The sequence below is a fragment of the Cynara cardunculus genome (assembly GCF_001531365.2).
Source record: "Cynara cardunculus var. scolymus isolate 2C chromosome LG 17, CcrdV1, whole genome shotgun sequence".
Classification (NCBI taxonomy): domain Eukaryota; kingdom Viridiplantae; phylum Streptophyta; class Magnoliopsida; order Asterales; family Asteraceae; genus Cynara; species Cynara cardunculus.
Genome location: NC_037544.1, coordinates 406,516 through 423,735, shown reverse-complemented (window position 1 = coordinate 423,735; position 17,220 = coordinate 406,516). Strand labels below are relative to the sequence as shown.

At 36.4% G+C, this 17,220-nt stretch overlaps 1 protein-coding gene and 1 long non-coding RNA gene across 2 annotated transcripts; both read left to right on the top strand.

Annotated features, from left to right (window-relative positions):
- The first annotated feature begins 2,995 nt into the window (after positions 1-2,995).
- Positions 2,996-4,439, top strand: LOC112500110. The gene is made up of 3 exons (XR_003067323.1): positions 2,996-3,064; positions 3,722-3,792; positions 4,291-4,439. It is a non-coding gene; the product is annotated as an uncharacterized LOC112500110 (long non-coding RNA).
- A 1,357-nt stretch (positions 4,440-5,796) lies between these two features.
- Positions 5,797-7,863, top strand: LOC112500386 (probable L-type lectin-domain containing receptor kinase S.7). The gene has a single exon (XM_025103871.1). The coding sequence runs from the start codon at positions 5,797-5,799 to the stop codon at positions 7,861-7,863; it is 2,067 nt and encodes a 688-aa protein (XP_024959639.1).
- Positions 7,864-17,220: the final 9,357 nt, after the last annotated feature.

Below are 17,220 nucleotides of genomic sequence, written 5' to 3'. Positions count from 1 at the left end.
TTCGTCCACATCTAACTACTGCCGATATACAATGACCAATAACCTTTTCTTTTTCTCATCCCTCACTCTCTGGTAATCGTGTTCCTCACCAGATCAGTAACATTAGGAACAATTCTGTGATTTTATCATCATTTTTCATGAATCAATGAAGCAAATGGAAGTAGATTAATTATTTTTTAATGTAAATTTTCAGTTGACACTTATTTCAATCAGATATATGAAGATTGGTAAACAACTTGCAGAATTTTTCATGAATTTTTTTCTTCGAAAAGAGCATTTTTTGTGAGTTATGTTGGACTTTCTGTTGTGGAAGAATTTTTCTGTATCTGCGAGGTGTCTAGCTTGTTTGATTTTGTGCTCTAGGCTGACCTAGTGCTGTTGCTAGCATGTAAGGGTACGAGATCTAGTAGAGTATATAGTTATAGCTGTTATAATGATTGTTCAAATGGAATCTACTATCGATGCAGGCAGAGTAAATTGGGCAACTATAGGAATTGCTTTGCTGCATTTTGCAGTATCTGTCATTGATCTACACAAAGATTGGGATCTATGAATAAATTGCTGCCTTTTTTCTGCACAAACTAGCATGTGTAATATTCTTTTTAACCTTCTGTTTCTTCTTGAAGGGAAGAGAGACATCAAAGTGAAGGCTCTGGAGGCTGCTGAGGCTGCAAAACGCCGTGAACAAGAAAAGGAGAATGAGCGTAAGATGAAAAAAGAAGCATTGAAGCTTGAGCGAGCAAGAATGGAGAAAGAAAATGCGAGAGAAATGGAGTTGAATAAGAAGAAGCAGCAGGAGGAGAAGAAGAAAAAAGAAGCTGATATAGCAGCAAGGAAAAGGCAAAGGGAGGAAGATGAGAGGAAGCAAATGGCCAAGAAAAGAAAGCATGTTGCAGAAGCACGGAAAGAGCAGAAACTACAATATGAAAAATCACGTGCTGGGAAAGTGGAGATGGAAAAGCAGCATGCCAAAAATGTTAGCTCCCTTTCAATCCTTTTATTTTTGAAGTATATAATATATTCATCTACAGGTAAACTCGCACACACTCCTCACTTCCGTCGAGGCTTGAACCCTTAACCTCCAGGGAGGTTGGGCTCAACCGTGGACCCAAATACTGCTAGGCAAATGAACCTTTGATCTCCCTTTCAGTCATTCTAGTCCTTTGTATTCCTTGTTAGGTTAAGACTTACCATATTGATTTCTGGTACAGACTGCAATTGCTGGCAACAAAAAGGGATCTGATAATGCAACTGAAAATCTGCGACAAAATAGAAATGCAGATGAAAGAAGTTTTCAAAGAAATGACACTGAATTGAAGACAGATGAAAATCCAGCGAGTGTCATCCAGCAAGTTACCTCTGTCCTTGAAAATTGTGATGCTTCCAATGATTTTGGTGGCAAAGAAAAGGTATATATTGTGTACATGATTTTCAATCATATGCTTTATTGCCTCTTCATTCCTGTTTGTAGTAATATATTCCTTCCCCACATCCAAAAACCTACTACACAAATTTCTAGCACCTTGTATCCAATTATTGTCTTGTTTTAGGCCATGTTTGGCAACCATAAGCTAGCTTATTTTTTGAGCTTATTAAGAAACGCCTTTTGGTTAACCATAATCCAGCTAGTTCAAGTAACGTTTCAATTAGCTCCTGGGGCTTCTTTTCCCACTTCTTTTCAATTATTACCATATACTTTTTCATTTAATTCTCAACTTGTCTTTGTTGGTCATTTTACATTGTCATCTGGTTTATCAGCTAGGTTTTACCAAACATAACTCGTTTATCAGCTAGCTTATTAGCTGAACAACTAGCTTATCAGTTAGTTTGCCAAACATAGCCTTAGTTAAAACAGAGGCATGATAATGGAAGTCATGTTGTTGAACTCTTGCTCTTTGACATAACTTGGTAAAAGGGACCATTAACAAGCCAATGTCTTCTTGGAAGTCATGTGATTTGCAGAACAAGCTAGCTTATTAGCTAAACAACTAGCTTATCAGTTAATTTGCCAAACATAGCCTTAGTTAAAACAGAGGCATGATAATGGAAGTCATGTTGTTGAACTCTTGCTCTTTGACATAACTTGGTAAAAGGGACCATTAACAAGCCAATGTCTTCTTGGAAGTCATGTGATTTGCAGAACAAGGATGCTCCCTATATTTTATTTTATCATCTCATCGTGTTTCCCGTACCTTTTACTAGAATACCTTTTAGCCTGATCAAGAATTTTATTTGCATAGGCAACAAGCATAGTTGAAAAGTCACCTGTAAAAGTTGGGTCAGTGAGGTTGACAAATCAAGAAAATTCATATGACATTTCCCCATATCAATGTTCGGACGACGAGGACGAAGACGAGGATGACATACCCACCAAGAAGTTTGTCCCTTCATGGGCCAGGTGAATAACTTGATCATCTCTTCATTTATTTTAATCAGTGTTCTAAAATTCTTGCCGCAACAGTCATTGTGGCGCTACTTTGCTCAAGGCTTGTGCCTGACGTTGCATTAAGCATGTGGCACACCATGGCCTTATGTTTATATATATTGGGTTGGGTTTTGATGAGAATGGAAGTTATGGTGAAAAGGGTAAGAAGGGGTCTCCAACCTTGGATCGATCCTAATTGGAGATCAACACTAATGTGGAGCACCAAGATGCATCGGATCAATTCCCGTGATAAGCACAATTCATGGGGTGTGGGTGAGATTAAAAGTGATCAAGGGTCCAGATCCCGTCTTATGCTTCTCACCTTAACTCCTATTCTTATACGATCTTCTTCTATATATATATATAAAATATGATATAGAGATTTTCCGCCATAGGTTACGCCTTCAAAAACGCTGTGGCTCCTAAGGCTTGGCCTTGCCGCCATGCCTCACACCATTTAGAACCTTGCTTTTAATGAAGTTGTAAAGATGCCATTTGGTTCATCTCTGGTCTCTGATTGCTGAGGAATCTGACTTGCTTTCTGCAGTAAACACCGTGTGGCCATGGTTCTGCCATTGCAGCAGAAACTCGACCCTGAAACAATCTTTTCTGTAGAAAGCTTTTGCAGTATGGATGAAGGTAATTGTCTGATATCTTGTTTTCATGTAGATCAATTATTTTTATTTAATGTTGATTGTGGTGGAGACTGGAACTTCCAACCATGAGGGTCAGCTCAACTGGAAAAAAAGGCCAGTTCGAGTGTTGGATTTTTCTGGTTGGTATCTTCAGGGACCCATGAAATTAGTTGAGATGTGTGCAAGCTGGCACGGACATCTACGGTTACCAAAAAAGAACTCCCGAGCTTTAACGTACTGTTTTCGAATTTTGGAAAGAAAGAAAATAGAAGAATGGTAAGGAAAAGAAAAGAAAATTTCATGTTGAGCGTGAGAAAGGAAAGAAAAGATGTCATTTTTACTAATATACCCTTATTTATTTTATAGCGGAATGTAATTAATGTGTAATTTTATAAATATTTTTAGTTGTTATAAATATTTTCCTCCTTTTCCTCCCACATTTGGGTTTTGGAAGGAAAATCAACATTATTTTCCTACGTTTCCTTTTTCCTTTCTCTCCTTAAAACAACTCGAGAACACAAGTTTTTTTCTTTCGCTCTTACCTTCTTTCCCTTTCCTAGAAGAATCGAAAACACATTGTTAAGCATCTTGGGTGGGTTCCGTACCACTCGGTCAGATTAGCTCGTTAATGTTCTAATAACCATTGATTATGTGCCTACAGTTCTCCTTCCTCGGAGGCTACAGGCACAATAGGTGGCGGATATTGATTACACATTCAGCTGCAAATCAAAGGTATTGGCTGTACTTAATATTTGCTTTTGGGCAAAATGCATTAGAAGTTTGCCATAATTCCTATTAAGTTTTGACGATGATTCTTTTTCTCAATTAGCGCAGTGGAGGGAGGTTCGTTTAGCGATCTTAAATATTTTGAGAACCGAGAAACCACCCGTTATTATGTAGTATTCATTATAATAACCTTGATTAGTAATGAATATCATTTATCATGAATATGTCTCACGACATTCATCATGAATATTTATTATGTTATTCATAAAAAATATTAACAAAATAGATGGTTCTTGAGCTCTCAAAATATTTAAGATACTTTAATGAACAATTCAATTCTTTCTGCTTTGTATCCAACTTCCCTCGTAAACGGGTTTTCAGCCCATAATCGATATAACTTGACAATTTGACATTCATGTCATCGATAATAACAAAATGTAGCTGTTACTGGTCAAAATGCATACAAAATAGGATGAATTGACGATATTTTGGTTATTTCTGCAGATTTTAATCGAGCACTCTCCTGCTCGTTGTTTTGTCAATCAAGAACTCATCCATGACTCCATGCATACAATTCATATGCACAGATCAAATGCCTCCACATGTCATTAGGACCTCCGATTAAGTGGCGCTCCATTTCTCGTGTTCGTACTGGTAAACGCTATGTTCTTCGCTCGCTGGTTGAAGCCCGTATGAGCATGAACTGTGTTGTTGAATGATTTTGATCAGGTTATAACTGCAACAATTTGGCTCTATGCACATAATTTTATTGCAATTTTTTAAAACATAGAGATGCTAAGTCTTGATTCCCCGTTCTTTAGCTTTAAAATGTCGCTATAAGCCTGCGTTTGGTATACGGACAAGATTGGTGAGAGTGACGTAAGCAAGTGAAAAAGTTGCATAAGGTTTTTAGGTTTTAATTTAATGAGTAGTTTTTTGTTCACCTGTTTTGGTGAGACAGATTAATGGGCCGTTTACTAAACGCTTACAAGGGATAATTTTATCCGGTAAGTAAGAGTGATGACTTATAGTCAGTAAACGTTTACAGGATAAAAATGTTGTATGCGATGTTGTTTTAATACATTATCTGGTAAATTAAATGAAAATGTTGAATTTTACCGATAAGAACTGACTGAGCAAGAGTTGGGTAAACGGCCCCTAAGATGATAACTAAATTTGGAGGAAATAATGTTTTTCTCCCAGTTATTTGTTAAAAGTTATGATTTTAGTCTTTATGGTTTGTAATTCATAGTTATTTTGGTTTTATGATTTACAATTTATTGTTGTTTCTCTTCTCGTGGTTTACAATTCTTTACTATTTTGTTCTCTTATACTTAAAGGTATAAATTAATTTTTGGGACCAAAGTAACAAGAAACTGTAAGCTATGTGGATAAAAATGACAATTTCTAAACCAAAGAGACAAAAATAATACAATTAGTATTAACAAACCACAATCACGAAAATCATGATTTAGAGAACCTTCACTAAATCCGGTAAGTACTTATTGGTGTCACTTATCTTATCTAATAAACGTTTATCGAATTTAAGATACTTAGGGGTTATTTTACCATTGTTGAATGGTTTGATGTAGAATGATTAAGTGATGCTTAATGATTAAGAGACTCATATGATATAGTGTAAAATGAAATATAATTGTTTGGTAATTATTTACAATGAAATTAGTTATTTGAATGGTTAGGGAGACCAAAGATATAAAATCATTAACATAGTTTTAAAACCGACCGTTAAGAGGTAAACTTTTTTTAACAAACAAGATTCACCTCTTAATAATTCAAAAAATGTCTCTCAATGTAACTATTAAAAACTAAACAAAAAACCTCTTATTATAATTTGCTTACAGTATACAAATACGATGTCGTTTAGTGTCAAATTACAATAAACCGTTTCTCACTAACCCACCCACTCTACTCTCTGTATCTAACCGTTTAAACCCCTTTCTTCACCACCCACCACCCTGTAAACTTCCAATAGATTCCCGTTCTTCAATCATGAACCCAAGAAAACACATTCTTTTCTTGTTGATTTTCTCTTCCAGTCTCTTTTTCCATCCATCAATGGCGTACCCACGTAATGTCGCCTTCGAATTCCCCTTTCTCCCTCTCCAAAACTTCACCCTCCTCGGTGACTCCTACCTCCGTAACGGCGTCGCCGGTCTCACTCTTGAATCCGACGTCCCCGCTTCCTCCGCCGGAACCCTAATCTACACCACACCAATTCGTTTCTCCGACAACCGTACTAACTCCACCGCCTCCTTCACCACCAGATTCTCCTTCTCCATCGTCAGCCTCAACCCTCTCTCCTCCGTCGGCGACGGATTGTCGTTCTTCATCTCACCGGAAAACCACACTCTTGGATCTCCCGGCGGATACTTGGCACTTGTGAATTCCTCAAAATTAACTCAAAACAAGTTCATCGCAATCGAATTCGATACCCGACTTGACCCGTACTTCAACGACCCGAATGAAAATCATATCGGATTAGATATCAATAGTTTGAATTCGATCAAAACATCAGATTGTATGTCTGCTGGAATCGATTTAAGAACTGGAATTTCATTCACTACATGGATTGATTACGATAATGATCGAAAAAACCTTCAAGTGTTCTTGACCCGATCACGATCCAAACCCGATTACCCGATTTTAGCCATGGAAATCGATTTATCGAGCTATTTTCAAGAGTATATGTATCTAGGGTTTTCAGGATCGACGGAAGGAACTACAGAAACCCATTTGATCGAGAATTGGAGCTTCAAATCATCTGGGCTTAAACATTTTAACCCTAGAATCAACGATCCACACAATGTTACTGATAACACCGTCGTGAAGAGGCCTCCGGTTTCCGATTCCGGCGACTTTCGTAAAAAGATACAATTCGGTCTCGAAGTTTCCGGCCCGGTGTTCTTATTTGCAGTTCTTGTGTTTTTTGGGTACATTTCAGTGAAGAAATGGAAATCAATCAGAATAGAAATGAATATTAAAGCAGAAGTTACAAGAAGGCCAAGAGAATTTAGTTACCGAGAGCTCAAGATTGCCACGCATGGCTTCCATTCGAGTCTGATCATCGGCAACGGTTCATTTGGGACGGTTTACAAAGCGTTTTTGTTGACATCCGGAACCACCGTGGCCGTGAAACGATCGCTGCGATCCCATGAAGCTAAAACCGAGTTCTTCTCCGAGTTATCGGTGATTGCGCGTTTACGACACAAAAATCTCGTTCAGCTTCTCGGATGGTGTGTCGAAAAAGGCGAATTGTTGCTTGTTTACGAGTTGATGCCTTACGGGAGTATCGATAAGGTGTTGCATCAAGATCCCGATCATTGTGGTTTCTTGAAATGGGGTAATCGGTACAACATTGCTATCGGGTTAGCTTCGGCTTTGGCTTATCTTCATCAAGAATGTGATAAACTGGTGATTCATAGAGATATAAAGGCTAGTAATGTGATGTTGGATGCGAATTTGAATGCTCGATTAGGCGATTTCGGGCTAGCTCGGATAGTCGACCATAACAAGAGTCCGGTTTCAACTCTAACCGCGGGAACCGTCGGTTATCTGGCTCCTGAGTATCTTTATTGCGGTAAAGCTACCGATAAAACGGACGTGTTCAGCTACGGTGTGGTGGTGCTCGAGGTGTGTTGTGGCCGGAGACCGATTGATTGGGAAGCCAGGGGTCAAAATGCAGTAAATTTGGTCGACTGGGTGTGGCGGTTGTACGGGAAAGGCGAGGTTTTGGACGCGGTCGATAAGCGGCTTAACGGTGAGTTTGATGAGGTGGAAGGTAAGCGGCTTTTGATGGTCGGGTTGAGCTGTGCGAATCCCGATAGCGAAATGAGGCCGTCGATGAGGCGGGTGTTGCAGATTTTAGAGAACGAGGCGGAGGAAATGGTGGTGCCGCCGGTAAAACCGATGGCGAATTTTTCGACTAGTTTGCCAATGAGTCTCGAGGATCTTGTGTCTTCTTCCTCCTCAGACGATGAGGAAGCCGTTGAAGGAAACGGTAGTCGTGAGACGTCCGATAGCACATTCGAGATTTGTATCGATGCGTCGGGGAAGTAGAAAGTTTACGTTTCATCGGATTTATTCGTAACGTGTGTGTGTATAATTTGATCATTGATTAGCGTTAAAAACTTAACAATTACTCCTTTGTTAGATAAAATTTCGAAATTTCACATTCGTAATCCATTTTGTGTCAAATAAGGGACTAAAAATGGCAATTACGTGAAAGTTGGAAGTCCAAGGTTTGGATGGTCATTATATAAACCTTGAGGGCTTGTTTGTTAATTAATGAGTTGTTTACTGGACACCTGTTGGGTGTCATTTACCTTACCGGATGAATATGTCAAGGTCTGAGAATTTTACTCAATAAGTAAGAGAGAAGAACCTGGTTAGCGTTTACCGGGTAAAAAACGCTTACCAACAATCAATTTTGATGGTCGATAATATTACCCGATAAGGTATATGAGGGTGGTGATTTTTTGTCCGTAAACACTTATCCGGTAACCATTTTGTAAGCGACCCTGAGTTAACCGTGGATGAAGAAATTTGTCGAAGAAGTGGTCGTGGTTCTGAAAGCGCAATGGATGCCAGTATTTGTATTTGATAGGAAACCCAAATAAGAATACGTACAAAAGCAAACATCGATTCAAATTCGTATATCAAATTAAGGTAAATAAATCAACACCAGATTTGCATTTAAGTGTTCCGGTGGTAGCATGACATATTTTAAAATCAGTTAGTGTAAAATCTGGGTTAAAATGGAGGTGTTAAGGCCAATAGTTTCAGTATAAATGCTATACATGTTGCTGTTAAAATACAAAGCAAAGTAAATCACGAATTAGAACATGATAGTTTCATTTAGACGGTTGTGTCAAACTTGCAAAGATGGATGACGTGACTTCTGCACAATCACGTAGAATTCCACATGGAGCCAGAAGGCCTACTGCATTTATTACACATGTGCAACATACTTTTTGCTGCTTGGGCATAACCTTGCTAAATCGATACATTCGTAACTCATGCGACATTTATTCTATTAAATAACATGATCATGTTAGTTTGATAGGAGACATACTGCCTTCACCACACGACCGACAGTGTCCCATAATGTGGTTCTGCATGATCGCATGATGTCTCGTACCATAACTGATTATGGCAAAAAAAAAAATACTTTTTTTGACATTTTTATAATGTATCGTTAGTTGACATGTTTAAACCGTTTGTAAAAAACTATTTCCTTTATTTAAAAATAATTTAATCTACAGTCCATGCACAAAAACTTTCGTAAAAGTTATATATCATTTTGATGCGTTTAAATCTGTGTTTTGTAACTGATAATAAGTTTTTTTCTGTTTCAATAAAATAATTTCGATTATTTATGGGTTAATTAATTAGTTTATAATGATTAATTTTGTATTAGATGCAACAAAATAAATTATTCAAGAAAAAAGATAAAATTATCTATTTACTCCTCTTATTTTAACCATCATTTATCATATTTTTGTTAGGGGTGTGTAGAAAATCAATTGAAATCGACTGATCGAATTAGAACTGACCGATCATAATTGGATATCCAATTGTAATTGGATCAGATCGGATTGAAAATATCAAAATCCAATTTAAATCGGTTGATTCTCGTATGACAATCTAAATTGATATAAACCGAACTGATCAACATCCAATTAATCATCAGATAACCATCTACTTTGTTTTATGTGAGACTTTGAATTTTTGACTTCCCTTGTGTTGGTTTTAACACATATTAAAAATGATTAATTAATTTGTATCATTGTTAGAGAATTAGATTGAATTAACACACCGGATGGATCCAAACTCATTGGATCATCTATTGGATATCCGATGGATATCCAATAAAGAATCAAATGGATGAAACTGAACCAATCCAATCATTCACTGGATTAGATTGGATCGGTTATCCAGTGTTAGTATATCAATTATCATATATTTGTTTCACAATGAATTTGGTTCATATGTATTTGGTTATTTTATACTATTAATTGAATAAAATTTTTAGAACACTTATATATTTAAATTATCGAATTATTCTATGACCAACTAAGGGGCCGTTTACCAAATGCTTACTCGGGTAAGCGCTTACCAAGTCACGTTACCTCACCGGATGAATATGGTAAGGACCAAGAATCTTACTCGGAAAAAGCGAGACAAGGACCAAGAGTCTTATCCGGTAAGTGAGGGCGACGACTCGTACCACGGTAAACACTTACCGGGTAAATTGTTGTATGTGATATCGTTTTGGTGGATTAAAATTTTACCCCGTAAGTAAATAATAGTTTTAACTTTTATTGGTAAGCATTTACTGGGTAAATATTTAGTAAACGACCCCTAAGCATCCATAGCTAAATGATTCATTTAGTCGATGTAACCACAAACTTCAAATTCAAGTAATAACATTATGTAAAACCTAAAAAAAAACATATTTAAATACCGTATTTACCAACACATTTTGTATTAAATGGAATTTACCCAAAATGATCACTTTTTAGAGATTTTTCACAAAATGACCATCAAAATCTCCCATGGGTGGCGATTTTGACTATTATAGGGCGATTTTGACTATAAGGTATGGATGAGTCCCACATGTATACCATTTGGGGAACAAAAATCAGATATTATATCTAACATATATGAAATCGCCCTCATTTTGTCCAAATCATGGGATGATTTTGACTCCATTTCGTCTTCTAATGAAGACAACTTATGACGCAACAACTTGACACATCAATGACGATTTGACAAGACACCGAGGGTGATTTTCATTGGTATTTTGTCTTTTTAGGACCAAATGTAGTATAATATATAAATCTTGTAGTATTCTCTATAAAATTGTAGTGATCCAAACACTTATACTCTCACAACCCTTAACCCTTAAACATAATCTACCATCACAACCAGTAACACAAATATGAAATCACATTAAAGTGATAATGGTTTCATGTATGTTCAAAGTGGTAGGTTAAAAGTTGTGAGAATAAAAGTGTTTGGATCACTACAATTGTATAAAAAGTACTACAAGATTCATATATGTTACATTTGGTCATAAAAAAAAAAAACAAAATACCAATGAAAATCGCTCTCGATGTTTCGTCAAACCGTCATTCATGTGTCAAATCATTGCGTCATAAATTGTCTTCATTAGAAGACGAAATAAAGGTCAAAATCGCCCCCATGGGACGATTTTCACTTTTTGAGGACGATTTACCCATTTTCATATATAATATATGATTTTTGTCCCCCAAATGATATACATATGGGACTCGTCCGTACCTTATAGTCAAAATTGCCCACCAAGGACGATTTTAATGGTCATTTTATATATAAAAAAAAACCTTTAAAAATGGTCATTTTATTAATACACATTACACAATACATAAAATAGTTATTTTAAGTAATTTATTTTATTAAAATACAAAATTTAAATTATTTTGGAATATATTTTTTGGTTTATTAATTCACAGAATTTGATTGTTAAGAAAGGAATCATTTGCTTTGTTGACTTTTCCCAAATTTTCAAATAATATTATCTTTTTAAGCTTATAAAAAGGTATGCCATCAATCTCATTTTATATTGTTTCTTAATTAAAAAAATCACATAATCTTTTTTCCAAAAAAAAAAAAAGGAATTAAATTTAAAAAAAAAAGTATTTTAATAAGTGAAATTACCTAAAATGACCAGTTTATACAGGTACAGTAACAAAATGACCACTTTTTCGGTACGATCCCGATCACCACGCTAGCCTTGGTTGTTGAATGATCCATAAAATGTCCTTTCATGTTATGTATTTGAAGACGGGTTCCACATATGGTTGGTTAGGGTTACTGGTAATCAACTTTTTTATTTAAACAATGTAGTTTTTGTAATCGTTTTATATATTAATTATTTAAATATGTGATAAAACACTTTGTTTGTGTTTTTATTCGAAGTCATTAAGACTCATCGTAAACTTTCGATATGCCCATTTTGCCTATCACCGACTTTTTATTCCGTTCATTATAAAATGCAATAAATGTCTGTTTATTAAAGACTTGTCATTTTTTTTACTGCAAAAGATTGCATTGATTTGATAAGAATAATATTGCTTTTTTATATTATCTAACTGAATATTGTCAAAGTAAGAATCAGGACTGCTAGATATGGGTTGTTTACTTACAACTTAACGAGCTTAATGGTATAAGGACTTATTCGCTCAGTCATACAAAACGGTTTCTTTACAACTTAATCATTAAGCTATCTTTACGACTTGATTGTTAAGCTATTAAGCCACAATGCCTACATGGAATAATCTAGTACCCCTCACTTGTTCTCGTTAAGTAATCTCAAATAAATGAATACCAGAAAATACAATCATGAATATTACAACCCTTTCTCATTACCTCCCTCAAACGAGTCTGTTTCCCATCCTTACACATACAACTTTATTGACACAAACCAAAGAGCCTTTGACCTAGCGGTATGTGAGTCATTGGCCTTCTAGGAGGTCAAGGGTTCAAACCTCACCAAATGTGAGGAGGGTGTGTGAGTTTTTTTGTTCTATTTGCCGTATATAAATATTATATACTTCAAAAAAAAAACTTTATTGACACAAATAATTTAACAAATACATGATTAAGGTTGGGTTTCAATGAGAATGATGAGAAATGATCTCCACCCTTTGATACGTCATATTTTAAGAGAAACACTAAATCAAGTGTAATGAGATATACCAGATAAGTTCCCTTCTAAACCGCAATTTATGGGTTGGTTTGAGATTAAAAATGATCAATAGTCCAAATCCCTTCTCACATTTCACACCTTAACTCATATTCTCACATGATCATTCGTCTACAAGCTTAATGGTAGAATAACACAGTTTTTTATGAAGCGTTTGATTCGCAAAATTTCAACGAGTCTGAAGTAATTGGAACAATCAAATATGTTGACCAAGTTCTTTTCAGACGTTTGGTTTACACATGGAACATAATTGAAATCCACACATTTCATCATTCATGAATTTGGTCATTCCATCACAATTGAGAAGAAATTGAATTTCATCCCATCCCATTTTCTCAAAAAGACAAAACTAACCCATCTTCCGTACTTGATTTACCCAAACCTGCATGACTCCATCTGAACCACCGCCGACCACCATCAATTTGAACCACCGTTTTTAACAATCAACCAAGCATGTAGTCAAATTTCATTCCAATTCCTTAATTTCTTTTGACACATTACATTCCTTCAGAAAACACTCTACAAACAAAACCCCTCTTAGAGAGAGAGACCTATCTACATACCAAATGCTACATGATAATCCACCTAAGAAGCCGTTTACCAAATTACTGGATGAATATGGTAAAAACAAAAAATCTTACCCGATAAGAGCAAAAACAAGAATCGAGACTCGTACCCGGTAAGTGAGGACAACGACTCTTACCATGATTAGAGCTTACCGGGATAAATTGTTGCGTACAATGCGTTTTAGCGAATAAAATCTTGCCCGGTAAGTAAACGATAGTGTTGAATTTTACCGGTAAGTGCTTACCGGGTAAGTGTTTAGATAAACGGCCCCTAAATTTTATAATAAAAAAATGGTATTAATTAAAATTTAAAATGTTATTAAATGATAAGTCGGTAAGTCTTTTTTTTCAAAAACAAAAAATATAAATAAAGCAATCAATGGAAAAAATAAAAAAGGTAGAGAAATAATATACAAGTCCCCCCCTCTGTGTATTTGCTGCATTCTTCTTTGTAAATCGTTCGGGGACGACAGTAGCTTCTTGCTTGAGTAATTCTCTGTTCTTCCCTTCCCTTATCTATCAATCAATATCATCAAACCCTAATCTATAATCACACAATTACCTTTCACTTTGATCAACAGTCGGCATAAGAAGAAAAAACCCTTGTCTCGAAAACCCTTGAATCCAACCGTTTATTGATTGATTTTCTTAATTCGACATAATCTGATCGATTTGCTTTGATGCCAATTGATTATACGTAATACTAATCGTACGATCAACGATTCTATCGGCTGTGTGTTTTTGTGGCCAATGCTATTTGTCAGGTTGATTTCAGGATGAAGTTGCGGAGAAGGAGGGCATCAGAAGTGGTCAGTGCACTTACTATTTTTTTCATCTTTTTTCTTTATATCGGAACTTGTATGAATTACGATGGAGTTTAGGGTTTATTCACTTTATGCCACCACTAGCAACTTTATCCATGGATGCATCAGCATCAGTCTTAGATTACGAAGAATGAATTGAATTGGTATAATACTTCAAAATCCATGGACATAATTGAATTTAAAAGGAGCAATTGAAGAAGTAATTTTCCTTTTGTTTGGACACTTGTTTTAGAAGTACGTGTGGTTGCATGAACTTGCTATATGAGAGCCAGAAAATCTGGAAGCTTGGCCTGAATTATTGAATTCGTTTTCGTTGTTATGGATTCATTGTGCTTTTAAGTCATGCTACTATGTGATGTATCCCTGTTTTATTCTTCTCTTTACTAATACTCAAGCATAAATTTCTAGCCTATTTCTATTTTACCATTGGTTTTTTGATTTCCCTTTTGCTCATCTCATATTTTAATTGTTTTGATCTGTTATTAGAGTTTGAATTCAGTATTAGTTTGATATGCTCAATCCCTGATGATACATGTTATATGTTCCCCTTTTATTGTGTATCAGCCTCCCAAAATTAGATCCTTCATCAATGGTGTGGTTGCTGCTCCGCTTGAAAGTATTGAAGAGCCCTTGAAAAGCTTCTTCTGGGACTTTGACAAGGTACCTTTGCAGACCTATCTGATTTGCCATATAAGTTTTGCTTATATCTGGGTTGATGGCAATGGTTGTTGTTGATACAGGGAGACTTCCGTCACTGGGTTGATCTATTTAATCACTTTGATACTTTTTTTGAGAAATACATAAAACCAAGGAAGGATTTGCAAGTTGAGGATGGTTTCTTGGAGCTTGATCCTCCCTTCCCAAAGGAGGCTGTCCTGCAGATTTTGCGTGTTGTAAGGATAATTTTGGACAACTGCACAAATAAGCACTTCTATAGTTCCTATGAGGTAAATTTCTGTCTATAATTGATTGCTCTAATTTTTATTTGCTGTGTTCCTAAAAAACTTGAATTAGGATGCCTTAAGTGGCCGCCTAGGCTTAAACATCTGCTCATATCTTCAGTGAGTTGAGACTGCTTAATTGGTTGCCTAGGAGTTTATCATCTTCTAACACTTTGATTAGCAATCGAGTGTTAAGCTTTTTAAAAACTTAAGAAGAGATCAATCTGCCTTTCTAAGCTTATTTTCACCAATCAGTTTTTCTCTACTTGGAGGGAACTATCATGATCCTTCCTTAGAGAAGTAATTGTACAAAAATTATGTAAAACCAAAGCTTTAATTCTTATATATTTAAATAATAGAAAAATTGTTATTTTATGCAAAAATGGACTGCATATGGTTTTAAATGACTTTTTTGACTTACCCAAGAAATAGCCTTTACTGAAAGTAAGTAGATTCATCATTTCTTTCTTATGTGGATGCTAGATCATCAAATCATGCATTCAATAACAAGTATTTCACCCTTCAACCTGCACCATTGAGCTAATTGGATCAGTATGTTTTTTTAACCATGAAATGATCTATTTCAGTTCAGTTAGCATGTGTAATTTTGCACAAGGCTTCCATAAGTTTCCGTGCTAATTACTAATAATTGGAGGCTTTTTATGTGAATTTATGCATCTGATTTTTTTAATTTATCTACGTTACTTTGTGTTGTTTTCCTAATCCTGGATTTATATAATGCAGCATCATCTTTCTACTCTGCTGGCTTCCACCGATGCGGATGTGGTTGAATCCTGTCTGCAAACTTTGTCTTATTTCTTAAGGAAATCGATTGGAAAACACATTTTACGAGATACAACTCTAAGTTCAAAGCTATTTGCTTTTGCCCAAGGTTGGGGTGGAAAGGATGAAGGACTTGGGTTGGTTGCATGTGCCGTAGAGAATGTATCTGTTCCAGTTGCTCAGGAGTTGGGCAGTACCCTGCATTTTGAGTTCTATGCAGTGAACGAGTCCTTGAAGAAAAACTCTGCTGCAGAACAGTCAACCGAAGGTTTGCAGATTATCCATTTGCCTAAAATCAGTACTAACGAGAAGTCTGATCTTGAACTCCTGCACAAGTTAGTTGAAGAGTATAAAGTACCTCGTGGTTTAAGATTCTCCCTTTTGACAAGATTGCGTTTTGCAAGAGCTTTCAGCTCCTTTGCTGCCCGACAACAGTACACGTGTATTCGCTTGCATGCGTTTGTAGTTCTTGTTCAAGCGTGTGGTGATACTGATGATCTGGTCTCCTTTTTTAACACTGAGCCTGAGTTCATCAATGAATTGGTTACTCTGTTGAGCTATGAAGATGCAGTCCCAGAAAAAATTCGAATATTAAGTTTGTTTTCATTGGTTGCTCTTTGTCAAGATCGCTCTCGACAGCCAACAGTGTTGTCTGCTGTAACTTCTGGTGGGCACCGTGGCATCCTCTCTAGCCTCATGCAGAAGGCTATTGATGATGTGGTTAGTAAATCATCTAAAGGGTCTGTTCTCTTTGCTGAGGCTCTGCTCTCTTTGGCCACTGTTTTAGTTTCGTCCTCATCTGGCTGTTCTGCCATGCGTGAAGCAGGGTTTATACCAACCCTTCTGCCTCTTCTTAAAAACACAGATCCTCAGCATTTGCATTTAGTCAGCACATGTGTACATGTTCTAGAAGCATTTATGGATTACAGCAATCCAGCTGCTACTTTATTTCGAGACCTGGGAGGACTAGATGCTACAGTTTTTCGACTGAAGGTAGAAGTTTCTAATGTTGAAAATGGCTCAAAACAAGAAGGCACTTCTATTGAGATGGACAGTTCTGAATGTAGCAATGGTCAAGTTTTTGCTGGTACATCTTCTGAACTGGATAGCATGCAGCCTCTTTATTCTGAAGCTTTGGTGTCATACCACCGGAGGTCTCTAATGAAAGCTTTACTGCGGGCTATATCCCTTGGAACATATGCTCCTGGAACCACTGCTCGTGTTTATGGTTCTGAGGGAAGTTTGTTGCCACATTGCTTATATGTGATCTTTAAAAAAGCAAAAGATTTTGGTGGTGGCATGTTTTCACTGGCAGCAATCGTCATGAGTGATCTCATCCACAAAGACCCTACTTGTTATTCCATCTTAGAAGAAGCTGGCCTTCCATCTGCGTTTTTAGATGCTATAATGGATAATGTGCTATGCTCTGCTGAAGCTATAACATGCATACCTCAGTGCTTGGATGCCTTGTGCCTTAGTAATAGTGGCCTCCAGGCGGTGAAAGATCGTAATGCTTTGAGGTGCTTTGTGAAAATATTTACATCAAGAATGTA

What these genes read in the sequence shown, in the direction of transcription:
- LOC112500386 (XM_025103871.1), top strand. Translation starts at nt 5,797, where the DNA reads ATGAACCCAAGAAAACACATTCTTTTCTTGTTGATTTTCTCTTCCAGT.